This window comes from Galeopterus variegatus, unplaced genomic scaffold (assembly GCF_000696425.1).
Source record: "Galeopterus variegatus unplaced genomic scaffold, G_variegatus-3.0.2 Scaffold522, whole genome shotgun sequence".
NCBI lineage: Eukaryota > Metazoa > Chordata > Mammalia > Dermoptera > Cynocephalidae > Galeopterus > Galeopterus variegatus.
In genome coordinates this window covers 581365-608076 of record NW_007726633.1, presented here as the reverse complement: position 1 = coordinate 608076, position 26712 = coordinate 581365, and the positions used below count along the sequence as shown (strand labels likewise).

General features: G+C 51.2%; 1 protein-coding gene across 5 annotated transcripts in view; it reads left to right on the top strand.

The window, feature by feature from the left end:
• PML (promyelocytic leukemia) overlaps positions 1-26311 on the top strand; it is a 49379-nt gene extending 23068 nt beyond the window's left edge. The window contains exons 3-9 of one of the 5 annotated variants that reach the window (XM_008569663.1): positions 5531-6111; positions 7564-7634; positions 10808-10951; positions 11407-11665; positions 12681-12733; positions 21146-21296; positions 22600-26311. In XM_008569663.1, coding sequence (XP_008567885.1) covers positions 5531-6111; positions 7564-7634; positions 10808-10951; positions 11407-11665; positions 12681-12733; positions 21146-21296; positions 22600-23441 — 2101 coding nt within the window. In that variant the 3' untranslated portion in view covers positions 23442-26311. Of the gene's footprint in view, positions 1-5530; positions 6112-7563; positions 7635-10807; positions 10952-11406; positions 11666-12680; positions 12739-13339; positions 14301-21145; positions 21297-22599 lie in introns of those variants that run through there. The other 4 variants (XM_008569664.1, XM_008569665.1, XM_008569667.1 and 1 more) reach the window with 4 other exon arrangements.
• The last annotated feature ends 401 nt before the right edge of the window (positions 26312-26712 follow it).

Here is a 26712-nt window from a genome sequence, read left to right as displayed (position 1 = left end):
TCTATGATCATCTAAAATGAAATGCACAACACTTAGTGTTATGTAACTTGCATTTCTTTTATAATAATAAGTCATGAATGTCTTTTCCAAAAAATAGTTTTGAATTTTTAGGCAGTGGCATTTATTAATTGTATGATTTCTTCAGTGATTATAAGCTCTTTTTCATCATGAGAGTAAATAAATAGTCAACTATAGTTTCCCCTTCATGGTTATATTTTTCACATTTAACTCTGTGATCCATTGGAAGTGTGTCCTGGTGTGAAAGAAGAAACAAGGCAGTGACTTGATTCTTGTCCCCCAGACCCAGCCAATTTCCCTGATTCCAATTGTTGAAAACCCATTTAAAATATTACATTATAAAATATTACATTTCTATAGATGCCAGCGCCTATTTCAGGTCTGTCTGGTGTGCTCTACTGATCTTTCTCTTGACTCTTAGACTAGTACCACACTCTTAATAATGGCAGTTTTCTGGTTGAGAAAATTCCCCTTCCTTATGCTGATTTTCCTAAAATTTCTTAGCTATTTGACCTGTTTATGCCTTCATATGAAATTTAGAATCATTTGGTTAAGTTTTAAAATCTCATTGATGGGCCGGCCCGGTGGCGCACTGCTGTAGTGCGCTGCTTGGGAAGCGCGGCGGCGCTCCCACCGAGGGTTCAGATCCCACATACAGACCGGTTCCCGCTCACTGGCTGAGCGAGGCGCGGGAGCGACGCCGAGGGTTGTGATCCCGTTGCCGGTCCTGGTCCCGGTCCGGTACGGGGGTGATACTGAGGGTTGCGATCCGTTGCCGGACACGGAAAAAGACAAAAAGGAAAAAAAAAATCTCATTGATAATTTGATTAAAATTGCTTTAAACCTTTACATTAACTTGAGGAGAATTAATCTTATTATATTTAGTCTCCCTAATCAGGACCTTGATATACTTTTTTATTTTTTAGACTTTCTCAGTTGAATTTTGTCATTTTCTTTATATTTCTTAACATTTCTTGTTAGGATTATGTATAGGTATTTTGTAGCATTTTTTTGAATTGCTGTTGTGAATGGGAGCATGGAATTTCTTTTCATTTGCTTTGCTGGGATACAATTAAGCTTTTTTTCTCTCTTAATTTTGGTGTAATCTAACCACTTTGCTGGGTAATTTTTTTATTAATTCCGTGTTATTTTAGCACACACACACCCTTTTTTTTTTTTTAGTATTCTGGGAGCAAATTTTTGATCTTCCAGAGATATAGCTCTCTATATCTGTAAGTCTGGGTTCATGTCACAGAGGTCCTTGTGGGCAGGTGCCCATCTCACCTCTGCCTCTCCCAAAGTGCCAGGCACATAGTAGGTGCTCAGTGAGTGTCCCTCAAATGAGGGTGAAGGAACCACCACTCGGCTAAGTAGGTCATTCCTGGCCCTGAGTGGCTGCCCCCGATGGGTCACTCCAATTCAGTGCTGCTCCTCAGTCTTATCAGAGGGCTGGGAGCTTTCAGATCCAGGGCACATAATTCAGGCCTGCCAACTCACAGAATTGGGAACTGCTGCCAATTGTCCACTTCTATCCAGAGGGGAGCAGGGGCCGTTTTTCCCAGGGAGGCCCCATTCGAGGCACAGGAGGCTTAGAGATAGGACCGAGCAGAGGCTACAGTTGTCCAGAAGGTCTTGCTCTCCGTCTCACCATGTTGTGCAGCCAGGCTGTCCCGGGGCATGCCTTCCTGGGCTTGGAGCACTGTTTCCAAGGAAAGGGATCCAACATCAGACACAGCCCCTCTCCCAGGGGTCCAAAGTGGTAAAATGACAATTGCTCCTCATTCTCTTCCCTTTATTGCTACACTCTGTAGAGTTGCCCACATTTATTAGTCTTTTATCATTTAATTTTTTAAAAAGATAATACATCATACATTCACAAAGTTCAAACATAAAAGTAATCTAAAAAGGCATCCAGTGAAATGTCTCACTCCACCCCCCCACCCCATCCCATAACCACTTTTATTAATTTGTGTGTACTCCGAAGATTTCTTTATCCAAATATAATCAAATATGGGCCGGCCCGGTGGCGCACTGCTATAGTGTGCCGATTGGGAAGTGCGGTGGCGCTCCCGCCGAGGGTTCGGATCCCACATACAGACCGGCTGCTCACTGGCTGAGCGAGGGGCGGGAGCAACACCGAGGGTTGCGATCCCGTGGCCGGTCCCGGCCCGGTACGGGCGCGACACTGAGGGTTGCGATCCGTTGCCGGTCACGAAAAAAGACAAATAGGAAAAAAAAAAAAAAAACAAATATAATCAAATATGAATATATTCTTACTTTTCTTCATTCTCACACAAAAGATAGCACCCATACACACACTTCTGCACCTTGATTTTTTACTCAAAATATACATCACAGTAATATAAATCACTAGCATTTATTGAACACTGATTATATGCCAGTCACTGTTCTAACCTTTTTGTGTATATTAACTCATTTAATCCTCCCAATGCTCTTATTATTAACCTCATTTCTCCATGGAGATTGTTCCATATCAGTACATAAAGAGCTTCGTCAATTTTTTACAGCTGCATAGTATTCCATTGTAAGGATGCATTATAATTTATGTAACTAATTGCCTAGTGATGGACACTTGGGTTGTTTCTAATTCTTTGCTAATAGGGGCTGTGCTGCAGTGCATAACTGCATGGATATAACTGTAACTGTGTGGATGTCATTTTGTATGTGTGAAGATAGAGCTGTAGAATAGATACCTAGAAAGAGGATTGCTGGGTCAAAGGATAAATGTATCTGTAATTTTGATGGATATTGCCAAATTGCCCTCTGTAGAGTTAATAGTTCTTTTCATAATTGTTTGGCTAATTAATAGTGTCATTGCGCACTATATTTCAGTCAGTTACAATAATTATAGTCTTTGTTAAGACCGCTTGTATAGGACTTTTCTCATTTGATCCTCTACAGCAGTCCCATAAGAGGGGGGAATTATTATCCCTGTTTTACAGATGAGGAAACTGAGGTACAGAGAGGTTAAGTGACTTGTCAAGGGCACAGAGCTGAGGTCAGATCCATGTCTTCCCCACTCTCACCTCTGCTGCAGCTGCCACTTACCTCAGTCATAGGCTCTGCCTCTGGGTGATGGGCCTCTGTTACTTAGATTAGATTTACCGAGGTTGGAGGAGCTGAATCTCAGGACCCATTTGCAAGCCACGTTACCCTTTCCCACACTCTGGCCTCTCCAGGAAACTTCTGCTGGCCTGGAATAAGTTTCCTATGTTTGATCGAGGATCAAGCCTTGGGACCTCACCACTTTCGGTGACCTGGGAAGGTTGAGAGCCAGCAAAGCGAGGATCAGTGCTTGAGGCCATGATTTTGGAGTCAGACTGGCCAGTAGGCTCTCTGTTGGCACTTAGTTTGGGGACAAGTTGATCTCAGTAACTAAGACCAAAGTGGTCCCAGGTGAGACCTGTTCTCCTGGCCTTGGATGAGTTGGTTTATTCTTATTGTTGTTGAGGGTAAAGTGCAGCAGTATATCTAGGGAAGTAACTAACAACATTTTTCCTGGTAATGTTTGAAGAAACCACATTGCAATGGTTAAGAGCATGAACTCTGAGCCAGACTTCCTGGGTTTTTATAATAATGTCCTATTGCTGCTGTGACAAATTGCCACAAATTTAGGGGCTTAGAACAACATAGAAGTATTATCTTGTAGCTCTGGAGGTGAGAAGTCTGAAATGGGTCTCACTGAGGTAAAATCAAGGTGTCAACAGGCCTGTGTTCCTTTGGGAAGCTGTTGGAGAGAATCCATTTTCTTGTGTTTACAAGCTTCTAGAGTTTGCTCGGATTCCTTGGTTCATGGCCCCCTTCCTGTCTTTGAAGCCAGCAACATAGAATCACTCCAACCTCTGTTTCCATCATATTTCCTTCTCTCACTCTCTTGCCTTCCTTTCTTTCCATGGTAAAGACTCTCATGAACATTGAATCCCAGATAATCCAGAATCATCTCTTTATCCCAAGACCCTTAATTTAATCACACCTTCTCTCACTCTCTTGCCTTCCTTTCTTTCCATGGTAAAGACTCTCATGAACATTGAATCCACCCAGATAATCCAGAATCATCTCTTTATCCCAAGACCCTTAATTTAATCACACCTGCAAAGAGCCTTTTGCCATGTAAGTAACATATTCACAGGTTCCAGGAATTAGGACATGGACATCTTTGGGGGCCATTATTCTGCCTACTGTAGTTTGCATCTGGACTAATCATGTGACCTGGAACAAATTTTGCCTCTTCCATCAGCTGCCCCATCCTTAAAATAGGGATGATAATAATGATACCTATTTCATAGGATTGTTAGGATTAAATGAGTTAATATTTATGTAATGCTTATAATAGTGTCTAACAAATAGTAAGTTATGGAAGTGTCTGCTACCTAAAGTATACTAAATACATAAAAATATTAGAAACACACTCTATGATCTAACAGATTATTTGTTATCTATTTTATAGAAACAAAAGCATCCATGGTTAGGCTACATAACATGAATATTATTATTAAAGCATTGTCCATACTGGCACAAAAAAAAAAAAAAAGAAAAAAGAAAAGAAAAGGAAAAGAAAATGTACAAACAGGAAATCACTTGAATGTCCCTGAAAAGGAGATGATTGGATGATTGAATCAGTTGTGACTGGATGAATGAATTCATGACTGAATCACTTGTGGCCCATGTGGTATACATCAGATCTATGCCCTATAGTCCTAGAGGAATGGCCTGAATGAAAGTTAAATTAGAGGAGAAAGTTACAAAGTAATGATATAGCACGATCTCATTTTTTAAGAACATCAGCCCCCCAAATTGTAGGTGGATGAATGAATTCATGACTGAATCACTTGTGGCCCATGTGGTATACATCAGATCTATGCCTTATAGACCTAGAGGAATGGCCTGAATGAAAGTTAAATTAGAGGAGAAAGTTACAAAGGAATGATATAGCACGATCTCATTTTTTAAGAACATCAGCCCCCCAAATTGTAGGTATCTGGGACTATTATCTAACAGTCTAATGTCTCAGTTTCTCCCTCTGTAAAATGAAGGTAACGATAATTCTCACCTAACAGGCTCTTGCCAAGGTTAAGAAGGATGATATATGTCTTCAGAATCCTGCAGCAGCAGCACAGTCCAGGGTATTTGTGTTAGGTGGTATGAGTGGAGGGAGTCATGGAAGGGTGCACCCCACGGTGCTTACCTGGTGGGGAAGGGAGATTCAGAAGTGGTGGAAAGAGATTGTTACTTTCTTTTTGTATATCTTTGCACTGTTTCACGGATGGAGAAATTGTTACCGTAGTGTTTTTAATACTCTAATGTTTTATTGGTAGTTTGGATACTATCACCACAACCAACAAACACTGAATTGGGAAAAGCACGACCCTAGAAACATACCATCATTCGAAGTTTGGTAATTTTGGAAAAGGAATTTAGTAACAAAAACTTAAAGGGAAAAAAAATAAAAGGCAGGAGAGCTCTAACCCAGGCCGGCCTTGTACGTCCGCAGCATCTACTGTCGAGGCTGCTCCAAGCCGCTGTGTTGCTCGTGTGCGCTCCTGGACACCGGCCACAGCGAGCTCAAGTGCGACATCACCGCGGAGATCCAGCAGCGGCAGGAGGAGCTGGACACCATGACGCAGGCGCTGCAGGAGCAGAACGTCGCCTTCGGGGAGGTGCACTCGCAGATGCGCTCGGCCATCGGCCAGCTGGGCCGCGCGCGCACCGACACCGAGGAGCTGATCCGCGCGCGTGTGCGCCAGGTGGTAGCGCACGTGCTGGCGCAGGAGCGCGAGCTGCTGGAGGCCGTGAACGCACGGTACCAGCGCGATTACGAGGAGATGGCCAGCCGGCTGAGCCGCCTGGACGCTGTGCTGCAGCGCATCCGCACGGGCAGCTCGCTGGTGCAGAGGATGAAGTGCTACGCCTCGGAACAGGAGGTGCTGGACATGCACGGCTTCCTGCGCGAGGCGCTCTGCCGCCTGCGTCAGGAGGAGCCCCAGAGCCTGCAAACCGCCTTGTGCACCGACAGCTTCGACGAATTCAAGGTGCGCCTGCAGGACCTCATCTCTTGCGTCACCCAGGGAACAGGTAAGCACCCAAGCCACCCTCCTGGGCGATCTGTTTACCATTTAAGGGCTCAAGCCTTGCCGCTTCTCCCTGGGGAAGGCAAGGCAGAAAAGATCATCTCCATTTGACAGAAAAGGTCGTCTTAGGTTCTGGGGCACAGGATAAGTGGAGGCCCTGAAATGGGGTTGCAGCCACCCAGAGGGTTACTAATTTACAAGACCCTATGGATTTACTGTGACCTTTTGACTTTGGGGGAACATGTTGAGAAACTGCCAAGCCAAACTCCCGACTTGGTATCATTTTAGCCACAGAGGGACCAGCCACTCCAGGAGGTTCTCATAAGCACCCTGTGTCCAGGAACAGAGAAGTCAACTGGGACATAGGGTTACAGCAGAGGAACTTAAGAAAACTTCCTGGAGGTGGTTGGGTGCTTCCCCGAAACCACGTGGTGGCTCAGTGGAGGAGATTCCTTGTCCTCAGGATGGCCTTGCCATCTGGACCAGCTGACAACCTTTGTGGGCCCTGCCTGGTATTGGGCACTTGGGAAGTAGGAAAACAACAGGCCAGTTCCTGACCTCAAGAGTTGTCCAGTCCAATTGGGAGAGAAGCCAGGGCCACATCACACAACTGGAGAATGAGACAGTGCTTGGTTCTGCAGCCAAAATCCAGGAATTGTGGCAGCTGTGTATGAGCTGGAGAGTTAGGGGGGCTTTCAGAATAAGTGGGAGGAGAAGGGGAGAGTGCACAAGAGGGCCTCCAGGGCTCTTTGACTAAATCTCGAAGCTGGAATCTGAGCTCTGAGAAGCTGGTATAGGATGCTCTTACTGGGAAAGGGGAGGGAGGCTACAGAATCTGAAGGCACTGGGCAGGCTCACTTCCATCTCCTGGAGCTAATGGACGTAGGCTCATAAAGGTGTAATCCTAGAGCTGGTATGGACTTGTGCCTTCTCCACCTAGGCAGTGAATGTTACCCCATATCCAGGAAATAACCCCACAGAGTTTTCTCAGCCTATCTTGGGTGTTGTAACTGGGTAGTGGTAGAGAGAAGAGTTATTTTATTCTGAAGCATGAGAGATTTAGGTTAGATTTAATAAGAACCAGACTGCGGGTCAGAAGAATGTCATTGAGCTCTCACTGTATGCAGAGTCAGTGAGCAGTGATGGCTTTAGGGAGGTCCACATGTTCCCTTGTTGGTGGCCAAGAGATGGAGAGAGGTACACTGGGGGTCTGGAACCAAAGGCAAGTGGTTTCTAATGCCATTCCTCTCTGCTTCTGGCTGGGCTCATGCCCACTGCAGTCGAGAGCTTACCTTCCAACTGCCAGCCCCTCTGTGGAGCTGCCCAGTGCTGTGAGATGCCTTGGAGAGTGGGTATCTAGAAAAAGCAACAAGAACCTCCTCCCTGTCACTGTCCCAAGCCAGGATGCCCCTTGCCGAGGTGTCCCTGACCTGCTTGTGACCTCTGTGTTCTCCAGATGCAGCTCTGTCCAGGAGAGCCAGCCCAGAGGCTGCCAGCACTCCCAGGGACCTTTTTGACGTTGACCTGGTGAGATGGGTTTGGGGTGTGAAGGGGAGGGCCCAGCAGGTCAGGTGGGTTGGGAGTCCTACTGTCCCTGTGTTTGCAGGGAAAGTGCCTGAGAGAGGGACAGCAAGTAGCTGGACTGGAGCTGGGAGGGAGTAAAGGGAGACATTGAGGAAGGGCTGGCTGGCTGGCTGGCTCTGGACTCCTAAATGCCTAAGTTGCTCTTGATGGGCCATAAGCCAAGCTCAGGAGGGGTTAGACCCAGGGTGGACAGGCAGTGAAGGAGGTGGTCACTGGCAGCAGCCCTGATGGATGTGGCAGATGGCCTATCCCCTTCCTGTGCCCCACCCCAAATGTGGGAGCTTTTTCCTGGGGTCAGCACAGGTGGACCTTCCCCTCCTCTTTCCCTACACATGGTTCTTGGAGAGGAACGGAGAATGGGGCCAAGAGTCAGATCTCCATCCCAGCACCCGGGTTCTGCTGGTGTGATTCCAGGGCTACACCTGTCTAAGCACCATAGTTTCTCAGGGTTGGAAGGCCCCCATACGCCATCTAATGTTGGCATTCCCTCTGCAGCACCCCTGACCTGTGGCTCTCCAGCTTTCATATACACACCTTCAGGGACAGGAAGCTCATTCATTCTTGAGGCTGCCTCTCCCATCTCTGGAGTACTGTGACTTAGAAAGTGCTTCCCTGGGTGGAAATGCAGTGGCGTTATTTTGACTTGCCCCCTTTGGACTCAGAAGCATGGCTCCTCTCTGCCAGAATAAGCTTCTCAGTTCCTTCCTGGGCCTGGTGCTTGGTCTCCTTCTTAGCCTAATCGCTTAGATTTGCATGTACCTACTTGTCCAGGATCTGAGCACAGGACTGACCAGTCCTGCGTGGAAAGCATGTCTTCTGGTGGGCAGCAGGGGATGGTAAGTCTTCTTCGCTTTGCCATGGTATGATCCATGGAGAGAGAGATTGCTGTAGGCTGAAATAATTAGTAGAGGCTTCCTGGAAGAGGCAGGATTTAGAGTCTGAGAGTTTTAGAGCTAGGAGAGAGCATAGAGTCTAACCTCCTCTTTTACAGAGGATGAAGCTAAGGCTCAGAGAGGGAGTGTGACTTACCCAAGGCGACACACTGTAAGCTAGGGGCAGGACTAAAAGCTAACTCTTACCTGCCTTGGGTACTATATCCCTATATACAAGGGTACTTCAAAAAGTTTGTGGAAAGATTCATATTATTTTTTAATTCTGTTTTTCCACAGACTTTTTGAAGTGCTCTTGTAAACAGTTTCAAAAATAAAAAAAGGACCTTTTATTTTACTTTTTAATGTGTAGGTAATACAACCCATTGGTCATGGCCGTACTATATCCCTATATACAAGGGTACTTCAAAAAGTTTGTGGAAAGATTCATATTATTTTTAATTCTGTTTTTCCACAGATTTTTTGAAGTGCTCTTGTAAACAGTTTCAAAATAAAAAAAGGACCTTTTATTTTACTTTTTAATGTGTAGGAAATACAACCCATTGGTCATGACACAAGCAGAAAGAGAGTCTTACATATAGCAGTTTGCAGCCACAGAAGGATAGAGCAGGACCTTTCAAACTTTTTTTTTTTTTTTTAATTTTTAATTGTGGTGAAATACTTATAACATGAAATACACCATCTTAGCCATTTTGAAGTACACAGCTCAGTGGCATTAGGTAATTCACATTGTTGTGAATCCATCACCACCACCCATCTCCCGAACTCTTTCCACACCCCAAACTGAAATTCTGTACCCACTGAACACTGACTTCTCATTCTGTACCCCACCTCCAGCCCCTGGCAACCACGAGTTTACTTTCTGTTTCCGTGAATTTGACTACTCCAGGTACCTCATTAGGTAGAATCATGCAGTGTTTGTCTTTTTGTGACTGGCGTATTTCACTTAACATAATGTTATTGGCAGTAGTCTTAGTATGGTACTGAAAATATAGAAATAAACAAACCAAAGTGTTTTCCCTACACTCTCACTCAGCAACAATCAACACAGATGACTTCTGTGACCCAATGTGTAACAGCAAGCAAGCAATCAGTTCTGCAGTAGACACCAGTTGGGTGTCCTCCAACTCAATTCTGACACTGTCTGCCTGGAGACAGCATCGGTTAAGGGCTCCGTCCCACAAAGCTGCCCACTACTTCAGATGCCAATTGCAAATCCAGGCCTCTGACCAATGAGCTTCAAGTTGGGGTTCCCACAACCCCCTCTTTGGGTCTGATTAATTCACAGAACCTAGGGAAACAATTACTTACATTTACTAGGATATTACAAAGGATACAGTTGAAGAGATGCATAGAGCGAGGTATGGGGGAAGGGGCATGGAGATTCCAGGTCCTCCCGGAAGCTCTCCAAACTTGGTTTATTTCCACCTTTTGGCTATTGTGAAAATTGCTACTTACGAACATTTGTGTACAAGTTTTTGTTTGAACATTTGGGGGTCATATACCTAGGAGTAGAATTGCTGGGTCATATGGTAATTCTGTGTTTTAACTTTCTGAAGAACTGTCGCTACTTCATTTTGAAATAGATCCAGGAAGCACTTAGCACTATGGCTGGCACAGAGTAGTAATAAAGACAGTATTTATTATCCTCATCGTCATCACTGCCATCATTAATGATACTTTCTAAGTGTTCTTCTAAACATTTTATTTGTATTAATGCATTTCATCCACATTATTCTCATTTTACAGTGGAGGACTGAGGCCCAATAGTTTTAAGTAATTTGTCCAACTTGTGTAATAGCTCACCCAGGAAGAGTTAAGGCCCTGAGGGCAGAGTTAAGTTCACAGGGAGGCCAGTTTCAGCTCAATGAAAGGATTTTCTCACTGTTAGATCTTTGCAACTGCTGAAGGAGCTGCTTCTGTCAGTAGTGGGCACTTTGTCCCTGGAGGTGTGCAAGCTGGGGCCCTCAGGTGTCTTCCAGCCCTGTTAGGACACACGAGAATTGAAATGGCCCTGAACACCAGCAACTCAGGGTCAGAAGGAGGTGACTCATGGAGAGAGTTTCGGAAGGACTCCTCCCCAGTGAGCTCCAAGCTTTGGACCAGGGAACCTGCACCTGTCGTTGGGTGAGGCTCTTAGGGACTGAGCCAACCACAGGCCTGGGGTCCCTAGCCTTGGGCATGCTGCCTGGTCTTTTCTGACTGTCCTGTTTCCTGACTTTGCAGCCCAAGGAGGCACAGAAGGCCCAGGCCCAGGCCCAGGCCCTTGGGCTGGCTGAAGCCCAACCTATGGCTGTGGTACAGTCAGTGCCCGGGGCACACCCTGTGCCAGTGTATGCCTTCTCCATCAAAGGCTCCTCCTACGGAGAGGTAAGTCTCCCCTCAGCCCCTGCCTCCCTTCCCAAAGGCCCAGATTCCTCCAAGGTAGTGAGGTGGAGGTGGGGTGAGAACCCAGGCACTTTGTCAGCTCTTCAGAAGGAAGTGTTTGTCCAGCACCTACTCTGTGTCCTTCCTTGCTCTTGGTTGCACCATCAGGAAGCTCCATGCTAAGCATGAGCCACTTGCAGCCCAGCTTGGGCACTGAGATACCCAGGGCTACCAGAGGCCAGCAGAGGTTCATGGTCAGCAGCCAGGACCAGCCTAGGAGGGCTTCCTGTCTGAAGAGAGGCAAGATCTGCATGCCAGGGTGCAGAGGAAAGGGCATGAGGACAGAGGGAACAGCAGGGGCAAAGGGGTGGCCACCGGCCCCTGCCACCCAGGGCAAGGTCTCTGCCCACCAGCCCCTGGAGGCACCTGACCTGGCCCTGTGCCTCCCCATTGTACAGGAGGCCTCCAATACAACCACACCCCAGAAGAGGAAGTCCTGCCAGACCCAGTGCCCCAGGAAGATCATCAAGATGGAATCTGAGGAGGAGAAAGAGGCGAGGTTGGCCCGGAGCTCCCCTGAACAGCCCAGGCCCAGCACCTCCAAGGCAGTCTCGCCACCACCCTTGGATGGGCCCCCCAGCCCTGAGAGCCCCACCGCAGAAAACGAGGTCATCCTGCCCAACAGCAACCACGTGACCAGCAACGCAGAGGAGGCAGGTAGGGAGGTCGGGAGGGCAGCACCAGGGCCTGCATGCTGTCTTCCAGGCTCTGGATGGGGCCCTTCCTCTGCATTCTCATCCCAAAGCCAGCAGGATTCCCTTGTGTGTCCTGCCCTGAGCTGCCACTGAATAGGGCAGGGAAAACCCATGATTTGCCCAGGGGTGAGAGTCATACAGTGTACCATGTGCTCTGCTGGGAACCTGAGGCTCCAAACACACAGGTCTATAAGCCCTTCCCTGAAACACTATCTTACAGTGCCCAGCACCATGCCTCTGCACAGGGTGGGTCTCCCCAAGAAATGCTTGTTGGTGGGTGCCTAGCATACTCCCAGAGAGGACTTGGGTAGAGTCCACACCCATCATTTCCCCAAATTATTCTGCAAAGATCAGTCACCTAAGTATCTCATTTGTTTGAGATATCTTTTATGGACACCAGCAGACAGGGAGTCTGAGTCCTGGGGCAGGAGTTGAGGCCAACCCAAGGAATTTTGGAACAAGAGAGTTCTTCCTGGCTCTACTTCACCCAAAGTCTGGCTTCATTTTTCATTCTGGGTCCCAGACTGAGTCCCTACTGCTGTTCTTTACTCACAAGTGCTCTTGGTAATCAAAGGGTTTTGATTAACTAGATGAAGCATCTTTGAACTCTAGACATCCCAGCTTACAGGGCTGAGAATTGGAACAGACCGATGTGCTTCTTTAGAACTGCAAAAGCTTCCAAACCAGGTGGTGGTTGTCAGGCCTCCTGGACAGGGAGCAAATTCTGAATTCAGGGCCAGTAGCTGAATTAAATGGAAATGATGGGAACCTATTTGTGAGTAACGCAAACCCAAACACAGAGCAGACCCACAAAGGCACACATAGTGAATATTCATATCCCCTCCCCACCCCCGGGCAGGGCATCCATTGCTCCCCAGCCCACTGGCCTGCAAGGATCCCTGCAGCTGAACACCCCGCGTCCCTCCTGGTGTGCATCCCAGGCCAGGCCTAATGCCATCTCCCCTCCCCTGTTTCAGAGGAGCGCGTCGTGGTGATCAGCAGTTCGGAAGACTCAGATGCTGAAAACTCGGTGAGTGGCCCAGAAGTTCAGCCCAGGACTGCCTCTCCCCATTCCAGGTCCCAGGGGAGAAAGCCACAGCAGGTGACTCTCAGACTCACCTTGTGCCTGGGGAATTTTCCTAAGCTGTCCTAAGGACAGCCTCCAAATGCCATCTGCATGCCTGGACCACCCCAGCCCTCCCTCCACACCAGGGCAGGAGCCTTCAGTATCCATATGTACGCTTCTGAAATGCTGATAGAGTGCTTCCTTCCAGAGCCCTGTGTCTTTTCTGGAATGTCCAAATCCTTTATCTGGAGCTTCCTTATGCATTTTCTGTCCCCTAAGTCCTCAGTGAGAGGGCTGGATAGGAATACATTCCCTGTTAATCACAGCCAGTAAGGGTGCGTTAAGAGGCATGAGGCCATGGGGCAGCACTGCACAGGGGCCACACAAGCAAGGTTTGACCCCATGTAAGGAAGAACTTCTTTAAAGCCATCCCACAGTGAAAAAGTGGCCTCAGGATAGTGACCCTTCTGTCCCTGGAGGTTTGTTACTAGAGGCTAGGCTGTCACCTGTCCAGGGGAAAAGGGGATCTGAATAGAATAAAAGGTTGGACTGGGTGGCCCCTGCGGTCCCTTCCAGCCCTCAGTCTGAGGTTCTGTGTTGGAAAGTGCGTGGAGCCCACGGAGACCACCAAGCCACAATCCTCGCCAGCCCACTGCCTGCTGAGAGTGCAAGGAGCTTCCCAACCCTGCCAGGACACCTGTCTGCCCCATGGCACGTGCCGCCCCCCAGCTTGGCCTCCCCACCATCCTGCTGAGCAAGATGCTGCCCCCAATGCCGAGTCTCCCAGCCAGCCTACCAATCACCAGGAGTATGCTGCCGTTCACCGTGGGATCAGCTTCCTGTCACGCCGAGCACAAAGAGCCACCCGCCTTCATCACCTCGTCCGCTTGCCCTTCCAATCTCATCGTGCCTCTACGTGGACTTGGTCTCCCCCCGTGATCCACGCCACCACCCCTGCCACCACAGGGCCTTCCAGCCATCCTGCCAATGCCCAGAAGCGTCCCATCCGCCTGCAGAGGGCCATCAGCCCACCCTGCCGGGTACGAGGGGCTATGCAATCCCACAGACGCTCCCTCCGGAGATCCCCCCATCTAGCCCAGTGGCTCAACCACTTTTTTGCCCTCCCTCTCTCATCCATGGCTTCCCAGATTGATGCCACTTCCATGGGATGCTCACAGGGAGGCAAAGCACCCCAGACTCTTGGGGCAGGAGTTCCCTCTGGGGATTCTAACAGAGCCCCCAGGAAGAGTCCCCAGGTCCAAGTCCCAGTGGAAGTCTCTACAATTACACTTCCACCATCCCACCCTCCTGAGACGTCCCCCACCAGCCTAGGTACCCCTCAGACAGGTCTCTGATGGCCTCGAGTGCCCACTTCCTCTAGGGCTGCTGGCCACCCTCCTTTTGTAACCTTGTGGCCGAACACTCCTGCCCCGGTCCCTGAGCTGCCTCCTCCAGCCCATGTCCCTAAAGGCCGTGCACATAGTAGGCATTCATTAACTCTCGATCTAGGAATGAACCAAGGAATGAATGGCTATGTGGACCCCTGGGCAGGGAGGCTTGGGTCCTCTCCATCTGAGAGGGGAAGGCTGAGGGTATGGCTAAGGCTCAGGCTACCCTTCCTCACAGGTCTCTGCCCAAGAAGGAAGCTTCTCTTACCCTTTGCACCATCCTGTGTTCTGAGCCCCCCACCAATAGCATTACCTTCCACTGCCCCATCCCCTCCTCCCAAACCTTTGCACTGGGCCTCTATTCCATCCAAGCCCATAGCACAGGGAGAGTGTCTATCCCCAGTCCTGGCAGACGTGGCTGCTCAATAAATACTTGTTGAATGATCACCCTTGCGAGCCCTTATTCCATGACCATCAGATTCCCTGATGGATCGAGCTCTTCCCTGCAGGATATTTTGGTCTCCTTTCCATACTGAAACTGGTTCTCCTCTGGCTATACCAAGTCCCCTTTTCCTCCCAGAAGTAGGAGGTGGCGGTCAAGGCCTTCCTGCCTCCTGAACAGGTACAGACCCACAATTTGGTAAGATACCCTGTGCCTTTGAGGTTCCAGCTCTGGGGGTGTTCCCCACTCTCCCCAGCTGATCTCAGACATCCACCTGCCTCCCTCTTGACTTGAGCATCTGCCTCTAGGTGTCTTCTCTCCACTTAGGTCCTGCCTTCTTCCTGGGTAACTCCAGCACCCACCACCCTGACCTCCGCTCCTTGACTTCTCAAGGATCTTCACCCATTCCACTTCAGCCACCAACCCTGTGGCTATACCCTGCACCTCTCCTTCACAAGAACTGTCCATCTCTCAACTGGCCCATGAGACTTTGAGCACAGCCTCCTGTTCCTTGAGCTCTCAATTCTCCAGCCTTCACCTCCCTCTAGCCGGCACAGTTCCCATCTCAGCCAGTCTTTCATCAGGATCTCTGCTCCCTGCCTGCTTAGCCTCAGCATTAGGCCTGCCCTGCAGAAACAACCCCGGAAGGATTCCGTAGTTTGCTGCCTCTGTGCTGCCACCTGGAGGCCAAGGGCTGCTGGAGGAAAGCCACACCCCTAGGAAAAGGACAGGTGATTGCCTCTAATCGCTCAGGGCTCCCTGGTGCTCCTGCCACAGCACACCCTCCTGCTTGCCACAGCAGCTCACCCACCTCCACTTCCCTTGCTGTGGGCCCTCATCCCACCCTCACTCTCAGCTGGTGACTGCACCTTCTGCAGGGAGAAGACTGGAGCTCTCCAACGGCATGGGGACAGTTGGCATCTTGCTACCTAATTACAGATTTACCTGTCCCCATCACTTCCCTTCCCCTGTCCCTTCTGTTAGGGTGGAGGGGATGTCCACCTGCCTCTCGGACTCGCCCCTGTGTCCTGGCCCAAGCCTCCCTGCCCCCTTGGGAGGCTCATTCCATCTCCTCCTCTCTCCTGCATCTTTGAATGCTTCAGCTGTCAGCTCCCTTTCCTCTCCTCCCCTGTTGCTTTTTCCTGACTCCTCCCCATGCTTCCCACCAGCACCAGGGGAGCCTCCATGGCTCCACGTCCAAGGGTCACATCAGTCCTTTTTGTTCTTGACCAGTGCCAGCTGCCCCTCCTGGCAAGATCACTTTCCTTGGGTTCATGAGGTTTTCTTCCTGCAGCTCTGGGTGCTCCTCCTTCTCCTTTCAGGTGGCTTTGTTCTCCGAAATGCTGCTGTTCTTCCAGCTCTTCTCTTTCTAGTCTGTGCGCTCCCCCAGGTGATCTCAGCCCCACCCCTGGCTCCAGTGACTGCCAAGGGGTTGCTGATGCCCGGCACTCGCTCCACCTGCCAGGCCAGCGCAGCCCTCGACCACCCACTCGGATGCTCCACAGGCACCTCAATCTCATTCTTCCTTGCCTCTCCGTGGCTCGCCCCACCATCTGCCCAGTCACACCAGCCGAGACTCCAGAGCCACCCAGGACTCCCCCTTTTTGATGACTCCTCACGTCCAACCATCTGATGAGTCTTGTCTTTCCATGGTCTAAATTGCTCTGAGATATGGGCACTTCTTTCCATCCTATAACCTTGATCAAATTGAAGCTACCACTGACCCTGGGTGGAGGTAGAAGGAATAATGGAGAGAAGGATCGGCCTGTCAATAGTCTCACCAGACATGGTGGAAAATCGAGCAGGAGAGCCGGAACCTGCAATCTTTGGGGGGTGAGGGAAGGGGCAAGGGGAATATCCCTCTAGTCGTCAGCCACCAGCAAGGAGGCAATAGGGAATCTGAGTTTGACCAAGGGAGGAGGTATAGGCACATTTCAGGTGAGGAATAATAAAACTAGAAGCCGTTGCTCACTTTAGAGAACAGGCCTGGAGTTGTGGGGAGAGAGCCACTGCTTTTGTGTATGTATTCCTTAGATGTCCGTTTAAAAAATTAACCATTACGAGAGTGCCAAACTTTAAAAACATATTCAAAAAACCAAACTAGGTCCTGCTCTTGCATTTCTCACCCACCTTTTGGGTCCCTTGCGGACCCTGGCTGCCCCTGGAGTACCCACAGCACCCCTGCTGCAAATTCCTACTCCCCAACTTGGACAGAGGGGCAGCTCCTACATAGCCAGGTCCTCCCCCACTCTGCAGCCTTTATCTGACCTTACAGTGAGTGAAAGTTGTAGGATACTGGCCTGCTAAAACATCACATTTTCCAAGTGTAGCAGGGTGTGTAGGGGCCCCTTGCTCGGGCTTTAGCTACATCTACTGCTGGAATGGATCTGTCCAGGGGCTTGGTGTGAGACAGAGCAAGGAGACCTCACCCCTTCTGGAGCCAGCAGGGTGCAGTCATGGGGTGGAGGGGTGAGGTCCCAGGCCTGACTGTGGAGTACCTGGGGTGAGGCTGTGCTTAAAAACTGCAAGAGTGGGCCGGCAATGCCTCTACCACGGGGCCCCTGCTTTAGGATCCAAAGCAGAAAAAGTCCGGTGTTCTCACATACTTTTGTGACAGATGACTGGCTCCAGTGCCTCGGTGGCAGCGGGACCAAACAGAAGCAGGAGGGTGCCCAGCCAAGGGGGCAGCCCGTGGCAAAAGTGGCAGTGGCGACCGGCAGAGGAAGGGAGGCCTGAGGGGAGCAGCCGATCCAGGGGAGGGACCGTGGTGCGGTGAGTGTCTATCAGAAAAAGAAGCCGAGGTGCTTGACAGAGAAGGTGGGGGCCGTGGCCACCCACAGAGGGGCCAGAGCAGTGGGCAGAAAGGCACTGGAGGCCACAGGCTAGCTAATTACATGGTCCAGTTCGCTGATAACATGTGCGGCATCTCCAGGGCCTTCGAGACTTTGCAAGAGCTGGGGTTTCGTGTCTGCAAAATACAGCAATGCATGTGTCTTGCCAAACTGATTGCAGCTGTAGCTGAAGGTTGGGTGCTGAGACAGTTCTTCAGGAACTTGGGGACTCTTGATAAGCATGAATGTCAGAAACTAGATATCTTCAGGAGGCTGGATGCTGACTGTCTAAGAGTTTGGCTCGTGTCTGGCTGGCTGGTGAGCAAATATGGAATGAATCAGTAATTAGAACAGTCGTTCTCAAGCCTGGCTGGACATTAGGGAGTTTAATCTACAGATTCCTGGGTTGCACCCCCTGAGATTCTAATTGAATTGGTCTGATATGCAGCCTGGGCTTCAAGAGTTTTTCAAAGCTATTAATGCCTAGCCAAAGTCAAGGACCACTGAATTGGGGGACTCAACTGCACATCTGTGTCAGAGGAATGCTGTTCATTTGTCTATGTAACAGCCTTGAATGGAGGTGACATTTACATACTGGAGTATGGTGCAACACTGGAGAGGAGAGGCTGGATCTTCCTAGATAAACCTCCTAGACTTTTGAAAAGTGATTAAAATGTCAGCCCAACCACTTCCCATGAGTACCCTTGGCATGACTGTTAGACCTGCTGTGTTGAATTGGAATGCAGTGACCTGATAGGGCCATGAGATCTGTGAGGAAGATGAATGTGACAGATATAGCTCATGGACCAGATTGCATGCGTATCCTAGTCACATGTGGATGCTGAAACAATCCTGGATGCCACGTGGCTCAGTCAGCACAGGTTTGCATTCAAAGAAACAGCCCATTAACCAAGTAGGATAAGGAAATAAATTCCAGTATCTACTCGCATCTTGCAAAGAAGCAAGCTTATCACCCACAGCAGCTCTTCTTTGATTTCTCTTTCCCTTTCCTGTAGCTCTCATCATCTCCCACTCCAGAGCAACCCAAAGCTTCCCCTCACCCCATTTCCTTCTGTCTGCCCTTCCTTTTCCCTTCCAAGCAAATCTCAGCCTTTTCCAACGACTGTCCCTCTCTATGCCCCCACCTTCCACCCAGTTATCCTGATTCGTGGCATAAGGCCAAGGAGCAGGGGCTGGGGGGTGGAACGGGAGAGTTTCCCTTAGTGAGGGAAGGATGTCCTGCACCAGGCCCTCTGTGTGTGGGTTGCCCTTCTGGTAAACCTGGGTCTTTAGAAAAGTCTAGTTTAAATGTCCCACTACTCCCCATCCCTGTGTTGCTGGGAGTTAAGTGTGGAGGGGGAATTGTGAGTTTACAGCTGGCTGGAGTTAATGTTCCAGTGAGACCAGCCCTGTGGGGTAGCCATACTGTACGGATGTCCCCAAGGGCAAGACCAGGGCTGAAAGATCCAGCCTTTCATCCATTAACAAGCTCAGCAGAATGGGGGTGTCCTTTTATTAAGGGAGCCTGCAGGGTTTCCTTAGTGGAGGCAGCTTCAGTAAGTTCAGGACAAAGGACGTTTTCATGACCCAAGGACAATGGAAGACTCTAAAAACGAGGTTCTGACAGCTTGCATAAGTGACCCTAGTGTAAAGATGGGAGAAGCGGCCCAAAGAGACAGCTGTCTGGCTCTCCAGGGAGCTCTGCTTTTAGAGAAGATCCGAAGAAGAGACGATTGGCTCTGAGGCCCGAAGGGACGTTGCCAGAAGGAAGGGACAGGTGGAAGCACTCAAGGCCATCAAGAGGCTAATGCAGTTATGTTTGGAGCAGACAGAAGAACGAAGAGAGCCCAGTGTGCGTGTCAGTGGGTGGCAGAATGGACTTGGCCAGAGACTGCTCTTCAGCTGTTGGCAAGGAGCTGAGGCCCTGGGGAGAACCTGGCAAGGGGCGTCCAGCTCTTTCCACTAGCCCACGTGGGAGAGCACCACTGCTGCTGCTATGCGAAGCCTGGAGATGGAAAACAACCTGATTGTCCCCAAGGGGAAGAAGGCTGACTCTGGTTCTCCTGCTGGCACCTTAGTGGAAATCTCCTTGTAGAAGGCTCCTTACAGAGAGGAAACAGAGTCGGGAAGGCAGACAGCGACGTGGGAGCCCACAGAGCAAGACATGGAAACCAGCCATTGACAGTATGGCCCATCAAGCATATGGAGATGCAAGGCAGTCGGCAAACTCTCTTACCAAATCCTTACGTATAAAGAGGTGGATTCACAGTGAATGTCTGTTTCTGTCAGGGACTGGGAGGAAGTTGGAGAGCCTGGGGCAGGGCTATGAAATACAAATAAAGTACAAAAGAGCCACTCCTAGGAAAATCCACCACATTTTAACTTACTTGTGGGCAGTAAAGACTTTGCTCTTGGCTGACGTTTTGTTGAAAACAAATGTTTCACCTGGACAGTGGAAGGGTCTGGGGGAATATGCCTATTGTCTCCCAGGCCAGGGACATTAGCCAGGGGCCAGAGTTAATAGAGGCTTCAGCCCCAGGTGACACCAATTCCATTGACAAGCTAGAGACCATCCATAAAGAGGAAAGACCCAAGGCCTACTCTGTACCCTGTCTCAACTGTGCCCCCCACTTAGCTGTGTCCTTCCTCCTGGTCTCTGGCCAACCCACAGGTGGTATTCACAGGAGTTTCTGAGCTGGTCCCCAAAGACTAAACATCTGGGCTTTGGCAGCTGTGCAGAGGATATAAACTGTATATACAGTTGTATTATCAGAGGTTCCGCCTGCCTCCCCAGCTCCTTGGGAACATCCCAGAGCCAGGGCCTTTCACCCCTCTTCTGGCTCCCCACTCCAGGGCCTTTCAGTGTTCCTCCCAGGACCTTGGTGCTGGAGAGAACAAAGCCTCAAGTGTGCAGCCTGGAGGAGTCCCAGGACTCACAGGCTTCTCTAAGCAGTGGGGCATGGACGCTAAATGGCAGGAGGGCCTCCAGCCTCTCTGTCCACTATTCTCTCTGCCAAGGACCTGTGTGTCCACCTAGATGCCATGTTCAGAAGGCCGAGCAGTCCTGCCCCTCCCTTTTGTACAGGACATTGGGACCTCAGTTTGCTTTGGGGACAAGAAAAGCCAGGTTCCTGGCCCCTTCCAAAGAATCATCTGGGGTTCAAGATGAGGTTCCTTCCTTCTGTCCCAAGTTTGTGATGTTTCTAAGTGTGCTCAGAGAGATGAAATTAGGAGCAGACATCTCAGACCCACCTTAGCAGTCGGCTTCTTCCCTGAGCCTCCTCAAGCAGCACCTGCTCACTCGCATATTCTCTCACACTTTCACACACTCGTCAACAGACTCATAGTTCACACCCCCTGGAGCATACACACACACACCCTGACACTCACATTCATTCCCACACATGCACATCCTTGCACACATATGCCTGCTGCTTGACCTCCCCCTCTCACACCTACTCACTAAGGAGACACACATGACTCTCACACTTGACACACCCATTCACACACACGCACATTCCCTTATGTGCACACATTCTCTTTCCCAGTAACACACCCTCCCTTGTGTGCACACAGATGCCCCAGGCCACAGCAGCTTGCTTGTGTTCCCACACACACACTCGTGCACATGCTTGCTCCTGGGCACAGGCCCTCCTTGCCAGTGTGCTCCCCAGGCCCTCTGAAGCCCTGACCTGTTGGTTTTTCTGTGTTGCAGTCCTCCCGAGAGCTGGACGACAGCAGCAGCGAGTCCAGTGACCTCCAGCTGGAGGGCCCCAGCTCCCTCAGGGTCCTGGATGAGAGCCTTGCCGACCCCCAAGCAGAAGACAGGCCCCTGGTTTTCTTTGACCTCAAGCTTGACAATGAAAGTGGGTTCTCCTGGGGCTACCCCACCCCTTTCTAGCTTAGTCTCAGAGTCCGCACAAGATGTGCAGGCAGAGCCATCTGTGAGGCCTGGGAGAGCCCTAAGCTCTGGACAGCAGCTGCAGCCAGAGCGGGCAGAGCACTTGTGATTTGAATAAGGGCATCTGCGTTGACTGGTGCCTGAGCATGTGAGGGTGGCAAGTGCCTCCAGAGTTCACCTCTGACCAGTCCTTCTCTTAGAGAGCCGTGGGAACATACTTCTAAACAGAAATGAGTGACTTCTTTGCTACAGACCAATAATCCAAGCAAGGCCTTTGGCTGTGACTGCACAGTTCTGAGTGCAGAGTGCATCCCACAGGCAGCTGCACAGGGAAGCTAACAGAGCCAAGGTCACAGAGAGCTATGACTCCTTATCTGGGAAACCGCTTGAATCCCCCCATTTTTGCTCTGGCTCTACAATGCCCTTTCTGGAGCCAGAAGCCCAGAGCCCTGCCCTGTGGCATGGACTCAACACTGGGACTAGGCCAGCCGGACAGAAGCAGCAGGTGTTTTCATAGTACAGGAAAGTCATTTGCAGACCTCAGCGGGAGGCTCTGGGCCACGCTCCGAATGGAATAGATTGGGCAGGTCTGCTGTCTGTGTCCCAGGACTCTGAGCAGGCAGGGAGGTTTAGCCAAGTGACTAATGGGATTGGAGGCGTGGCGTGGAGTGGAGGGCTGGGAAAAAAGTCTGGGGTCTCTAGTGTAGGTGGATGGAGGCTGATAAAAGACAGACTGGGGGAACCTGGATCCAAAAGATTTGGCTGGGGGCCGGCCCGGTGGCGCACTGCTACAGTGCGCCACTTGGGAGCGTGGCGGCGCTCCCGCCGAGGGTTCGGATCCCACATACAGACCGGTTCCTGCTCACTGGCTGAGCGAGGGGCGGGCGCAGCACCGAGGGTTGCGATTCCGTTGCCGGTCCCGGTCCGGTACGGGCGCAACACTGAGGGTTGCGATCCGTTGCCAGACACGAAAAAAAAGACAAAAAGGCAAAAGATTTGGCTTACTCTGGGATGGGTGGAGGATTAGGAAGAGCTGGAGCCCCAGCATGTGAACAGGGTGTTGGAAGGGCAGCCCGGCCTCCCCTTCTGAGCCCTGTCCCATCAGAGCAAGGGGCAGAGCTGCATTTGGAGGCTGATGTTTGGTTCCTGCTAGCAGGCCCTAGGGTAGGATCTCTAGATGGTGGTCAGCAGCCCTAAAGGTCCCCGCTGCTCTGCCCCAGTGCCTCCCATGCCCCTGGGGCCTCATCCTACCCTTCTCTCCCGCCCAGCCCAGAAGATTAGCCAGCTGGCTGCCGTGAACCGGGAGAGCAAGTTCCGTGTGCTCATCCAGCCTGAGCCCTTCTTCAGCATCTACTCCAAGGCCGTCTCCCTGGAGGTGGGGCTGCAGCACTTCCTCAGCTTCCTGAGGGCCATGCGCCGCCCCGTCTTGGCCTGCTATAAGCTGTGGGGGCCCAGCCTCCCCAACTTCTTCCAGGCCCTGGAGGACATTAACAGGCTGTGGGAATTCCAGGAGGCCATCTCGGGCTTCCTGGCTGCACTGCCGGTCATCCGGGAGCACGTGCCCGGGGCCAGCAGCTTCAAACTCAAGAGCCTGGCCAAGACCTACCTGGCGAGAAACATGAGCGAGCGCAGCGCCCTGGCCGCCGTGCTGGCCATGCGCGACCTGTGCCGCCTCCTCGAGGTCTCCCCAGGCCCCCAGCTGGCCCAGCACGTCTACCCCTTCAGCAACCTGCAGTGCTTCGCCTCCCTGCAGCCCCTGGTGCGGGCTGCGGTCCTGCCCCGGGCCGATGCCCGCCTCCTGGCCCTCCACAACGTGAGCTTCCTGGAGCTGCTGACCGCACACCACCATGACCCGCAGGGTGGTTTGAAGAAGTACAGCCGCTACCTGAGCCTGCAGACCACCTCGCCGCCCCCTGCCCAGCCTGCTCTCAACCTGCAAGCTCTGAGCACCTACTTCGAAGGCCTGTTGGAGGAGCCAGCCTTGGCACAGGCACAAGGTGCCTGTACCCCTCTCGCTAGCCACAGCGTGGCAGAAAGGGCCTCCCAGCAGAGCCGAGAGGAGAGGGTGACTGTCCGGGGCTTTGGGGGCAGAGAGGGATGGGGTCCCTGAGCCAGGCCCCACCCAGCACAGCATTCCCAAGTCCATTCAGAATCAGTTCTCTGTCTCTGGGACCAAATTCCCTTTTTCTAAAAATCCTACAGAGAAGTTTCCAAAGCCAAGTACTACCCCCCCCCCCAACTCCCCAGGGGCACACCAGACCCCGGGCCCCTCCCTGCAGGAGCCAGAGCCAGGGAGATCCTGAGTGAAGAAGACACCACGACATGACCTTTGGGCTCTCTAAATAAGTGGCCCCCCCTTGCCCCAGCCACCCCACCTGCCACTACCCATGGGAGTGCTTAAAGCTCCTCCTGACCCCAGCCACTGCCCCAGGGGAGCTGCTGGCACTCCCACGGACAGGGACAGCGATCTGGGGTGACACTGACTGCAATAGCAGCAGCCCCACGGGGACCCAAAGTGCCTTTCAAACCAAACTGCCCCTCATGGTTTGGGTTCTTCCAGCCTCTGCCTGCCCAGAGGCCAAATCTCTGCTCACTTTCCCTTGGACATTTTCATCCCCAAGAGTCTTATATCAGCAGAGACAGAAGCTGTTGCTCCACGCACGTCCAGCTTCCAAAGTCTGACCTTCCAAAGCTTCATTCATCCCTCCCTGCCACACAAACACCTCCCCTTCATCACAGCTCGGCTCTTTGTTCCTCAGGCCGCCAGACCCCTCTCCGCGCAGTCCTCCACTCTCCCTGCACTGCCTCCACCCTCAGCCCTCCCAAGGAATCTCAAGCGCTACTCAAAGTGTGGTCCAGGGACCTGCTGCACTGACATCCCCTGAGGGCTTCTTAAGAATGCGGATCCGTGGGCTCTACCTCAGGCCTCCAGAATCAGAATCTGTGGGGCTGGGGCCCAACAATCTGTGTTTTAACAGATTCTCCAGATGATTCTGGGGCATGCTTAAGTTTGAGACCCACTGCTCTAGTAGACCGTGCCTCCGAAGGGAAGCAGTGTGAATCAGCAGAGAGAGTCCTGTCCCTGTCTCTGACTATGTGCATTAAGTTTACCTAACAAAAGGCCCCTTGCAGAGCCCAGTGTCCCCCCATCTGTAATATGGGCTTATTGGCCTGCATGGTCTCAGAGCTCCCATGCAGCTCTGCCATCTTGGGTGTTTAGGAATGGACAGGAGGCCTGCAGGCCACTGCAAACATCTGAGGCAGTGGACAAGAAACTCTTATCCTTGAACCCTAGCTCCCATTCCAAGCCATTGGTCCCCAACCTCGTGGTTACACCAGAGGTCAGCAGCAGAACACAGGCAGGTCAGGGCTATCCCCTGTGACGAGCAGAACCACTGTCCCTTCCCCCATCCTTCTTCCTCCTCCATCTCTCCCATCCCTCCTTCTTGGCTCTCTGCTCCTGGGATGCTTTGCAGACAGCCCAGGCCTCCAGCCCCCATGGCTGATGGCCTCAGCTTGCACATCGGTGATCTGAGCCTGCACCTCATCCCCATCCAGAGCATGTCCTGAAGATCCATCAAGGGATTCCATGGGAACTTGTTCCCGTGATGGGAGTGTTGGCTCTAACAGTGAACCCAGATGCATTTAAAATAAGATTCTGATGCCAGGCTGTTCAAGCAGGTGCTGGCTGTGAAGCTCCTGTGGGGACAGGCTGATGGATGGAGGGGAGGATGGAACCCCCACCTGGCTGTGCTGACTGTCTCAGCAGCTGGTAAGGCAGCACGTGGGCCGCTCCTAATATCATCCCCCCCCGCCCCGAGCCTAGCCCTGGACTGAGCAGCACAAACTGATTTTGGCCCCACCATGCTTGCAATCAGAGGTGGTTGATCACAGGTTTTATAACAAAAGGGCACTCTGCTCTGTTTCCTCATCACAGCCTTTTATAAAGATGTGAAACTTGGAAGCCTGATGCTCCAATCACAAACTGCTCCATCCACCCTAAAGGAGCCATTGAGAAGCCTCCTGCCTGGAGAGGAGGGGGCTCTTCCACGCATGGGTGAGTGGGCACTTGCCCAGCCCAGCTGGACTTTGTGGGGGTCTTTCTGAATTTGGCAGAGCTGAGAGCCCCTCACTACTCTGTGCTGAGGGCCTCAAGGATATGAACTTCCAGTTGGGGAGGCCCAGGGTGGGCTTGCCTCGGGAGCCTCTCCAAAGGAGAGAGGCATGGGGAGGAAAAGAAGTGCCAACTTCAAGAATTGCCTCCTAGAGGGAGTCAGGAACCAGAGAGCAGGGTCGGGAGGAACTTTGCCACTGGCCCCTTCTGGATAATCTTGTACTACTGTTTGTGTTCCTAGAGTGACAGGTGGTAAAACACTAGAAAAGGGGAGGCCAAGGGCATTGGCAATGTGATTAATGAGTTGTCCTGGATGTCACAAGTGGAACATACATTAGTACCTGCAGGAATTCCCATGACACAAGCATAGGAATTAGCCCTGCCCTGGCCTGGGCAGCCAGGTAATGGGAATTGGTCAGTGCCACAACCCTTAACCCCACCTGCAATTCTGGTCCTAGAGTTTTATTCTCCCAGCTTGACCTTTTGACCGAAAAGATCAAGTCCAAATATGCCACCTGTTCTTCGTCTTTGAATTATATCTCAGGTTTTTACATGTCAGCTAACCATGACTTCACTGAGCTAGAAGCCAGGGCTCTGAACTTCAGTGCTCGCTTCGTAGCCTGGGGCTCTGGTCTGGATTGTTTAACTCCCTGATCCTCAGGCTCCTCCTCTGTAAAAGGGGGAAATGTGGGTCGTTTTTACTTCACAGGATCTTTGTGTGAACCAATGAGAAAATGTTTGTGAAAACAGCCTTTTCATATCGAAAGAACCATACATATGTAAAATCTTATTTCACAGATAACCAAGATGACAATGTTCCTGTAAGAAATCATAGGAAAATAAATATTAGATCTTAGCAAAAAACAGTACGTGGGCTTGTCTTCAGGGGAACAAAATCAGGGCCACAGCAGACAGCAGTGAGTGCCTGGGGTCCGAGGAAGCCAGGGAGAAGAGCAGGGGGCCACCTTAGAGTGGCCAAGAAGTGGTGGCTCTGTGCTTCCCACATACCCAGATGGGAGCTTTCAGGTCCCTAGACATGGAGGAGAGGACAGCTCCCCTGTGGCAGCTCAGCCCAGCCTTGCCCTGCTCCAGCCCCTCCCTCTGAGGCCTAAGGGCTCAGTCACACCACCGGGGTTTAAACATCACGCTTAAAAATCTGCTTCCGTCCCACCCCCAGTCTTGCTCTCACTGCCACCTGCTGCTACCCCAGTGCCTGGGCTGCTGTTCTCCCATCCCGCACCCTCTCCTCGGCCTGCCCCATTCCACC